Here is a 2,603-nt window from a genome sequence, read left to right on the forward strand (position 1 = left end):
CCTTTCTAATATTTTACTAAAATGAAAACTTAAATTTTAAATGAGAACAAAAGTATAAATTTATTATATGATTTTGTTTAAGATTCTAATTGACTCTTTACTCTTTATTTTTCTACTAGTTATATTTACTGTTACCGCTCCAATATTGATAAGGTTTTCACTAATTAACTAACCAAACGTTTAAAAAAAAAACTAACTAAAGCTCTGAAATTGGATACTAGTGAAGGTAGCTATGAGTTGCACCCAGATGTATATGTTTTAATATTTTCTTTAAATTATACAATAACATTTCAAGTTAATGTAACACATTTTTACATGCAATTTATTTATTTTTAATTGAATAATTAATTGATAACATTTTAAGAAGTTATCCATTTTTTTTCAAGGAATTATCTAAGCATCCAGGTGTACTCAAACTTGATAGACAAACTTAACTTAAGTAAATCTATTTAATAAAATTTATGAACGTGCACATAGTATAATTTCTCTGTGTGACCAGCATACATGCTAAATTGTAATTGTATAAGAAACAAACGTGTACAATTACATTACATGCGACTTATTCTTGAGGTGCCCATTGCCTTTGCCATCTCTCTCAGCACATACTTCTGAATTTTCCCGGTCGATGTCCTCGGCAGCTCTTCCTTCACCACCACTGTTTTTGGTACCATATAATGCGGCAGTCTATCTCTGCAATATTCTATTATCTCCTTCTCCATCTCCATACTAGTCATTTCTCCCCTCTTTTTCAAGCTCACAAACGCACACGGCGTTTCTCCCCAGAACTCATCCGGCCTAGCCACCACCGCCGCCTCATTTATTACTGGATTCGTATACAACACTGATTCCACCTCCACACTGCTCATATTCTCCCCTCCACTAATTATCACATCCTTCACTCGATCTTTTATCTCTAAATATCCATCTGGATACATTACTCCTACATCTCCCGTGTAAAACCACCCATTCTCCCTCATACACTTTCCCGTCGCTACCGGATCTTTTAGATACCCTAACATTATGCAGCCTCCCCGCAGTACAATTTCACCCACCGATAATCCGTCTCTTTTAACGCTTTTTCCAGTATCTGAATCCACCACGTCTACCTCCGTCATTGCTATTGTTCTCACTCCTTGTCTTGCTTTTAGCCTCGCTCTTTCCGTCGCCGGAAAACGATTCCACTCCGATTTCCAAGCGCAGGAAACCATGGTTCCACCCGTTTCCGTTAACCCGTAGCCGTGACTCACTATGAATCCTAACGCTTCTGTTTTGGAGAGCACAGCTGCCGGCGGTGGAGCTCCTGCGGTGAGGATGTGGACTGGGTTTTTAAGGGTGGCTCGATTTTCTGAATTTGATAGCATGTTAAGCACCACAGGTGCACCACACATGTGAGTCACGTTGTGATCTTTGATCAGACGGAAGATATTATTTGCATCAACTTTCCGTAAGCAGATGTTGGTCCCACCCACTGCCGCCATTCCCCACGGATAGCTCCATCCGTTGGAGTGAAACATCGGTAGGGTCCATAGATAAACCGGTTGTTTGGGCATAGACCAATCGATTAGAGAATCAACGGTGATGATGAAAGAGCCTCTATGGCAATGAACCACACCTTTAGGAGACGACGTCGTACCGGAAGTATAGTTCAATACAATCGGATCCCATTCAGTCTTTGGACGGATCCACTTGAAATCAGGATCACCCTTCCCGAGTAAGCCCTCGTAAGTATCGAAGAAGAAGTCAACGTCTGTTGACGCCTCGACCGGACCGTCAGTAATGAGGACGAGCAGTGGGGGTTTAGCATCAGACGGGAAAAGAGAGATGGCATCTCGGATGAGAGACTTAGAGAAAAAGTCAACGAATAGGAGCTTAGATTCGCTGTGACGGAGAAGTACAGAGATAGTACGGGCGTCAAGACGAGTATTAATGGTGTTAAGAACAGCTCCGGCCATTGGAACAGCGAAATGAAGCTCGTAGATGGCGGGGATATTGGGGGCAAACACGGAGACAACTTGACCTCTAGTGATACCGATGAGGGAGGAGAGAGAAGAGGCTAGCTGAATACATCGACGGTGAGTAACAGACCAGGTGTAGACGGTGGAATTATAGATGATAGAAGGAGAATCGGCGTAGACGGTGGCTGCTCTATCCAAGAAGGAGATAGGAGTAAGAGGAGAAGAGTTGGGAGGGGAGGGTTTAAGCTGATCCATAACCGGAGAAGGAGAGAAGATAGTGAAGAAATGAATGCAGAGAGAGATTGATATAGAATAGAAGGAACATGGCTCGGAGGTTTAATCATCAATCAATAGTTGGACAAAGATGGTACATTATTTTCATTATATTATTATTATGCTCCACTCCACTTATTTTATATATTTTTACTTCACACCATAAACATACAGATCTATGTTAGTTGGTGTATTCAATATGCAAAGATTAATAATATGTAGGGTCAGGTGACCCCTCCCTTCCCTTCAAACCAAAATCATATAAAATATAGGGTGTGATGTGTAATAACAAATGTGTGAAACTGGAGTTTGAATAATTTGACATCCCATTATATAAAATTAAATTATGTCATTTTCCATTTTTTTTAATTTAAT

The 2,603-nt window shown here is 40.4% G+C and overlaps 1 protein-coding gene across 1 annotated transcript; it reads right to left on the bottom strand.

Annotated features, from left to right (window-relative positions):
* Positions 1 to 423: 423 nt before the first annotated feature.
* Positions 424 to 2,306, bottom strand: LOC136203629 (2-methylpropanoate--CoA ligase CCL4-like). Its single transcript, XM_065994830.1, has one exon. It carries the CDS (start codon positions 2,208 to 2,210, stop codon positions 549 to 551), a length of 1,662 nt encoding a protein of 553 aa, XP_065850902.1. The 5' UTR covers positions 2,211 to 2,306; the 3' UTR covers positions 424 to 548.
* Between the last annotated feature and the right edge of the window lie 297 nt (positions 2,307 to 2,603).

Source organism: Euphorbia lathyris, chromosome 1, assembly GCF_963576675.1.
Source record: "Euphorbia lathyris chromosome 1, ddEupLath1.1, whole genome shotgun sequence".
Classification (NCBI taxonomy): Eukaryota; Viridiplantae; Streptophyta; class Magnoliopsida; order Malpighiales; family Euphorbiaceae; genus Euphorbia; species Euphorbia lathyris.

Coding starts and splice junctions, on each gene's coding strand:
- LOC136203629 (XM_065994830.1), bottom strand. CDS start 2,210: ATGGATCAGCTTAAACCCTCCCCTCCCAACTCTTCTCCTCTTACTCCT.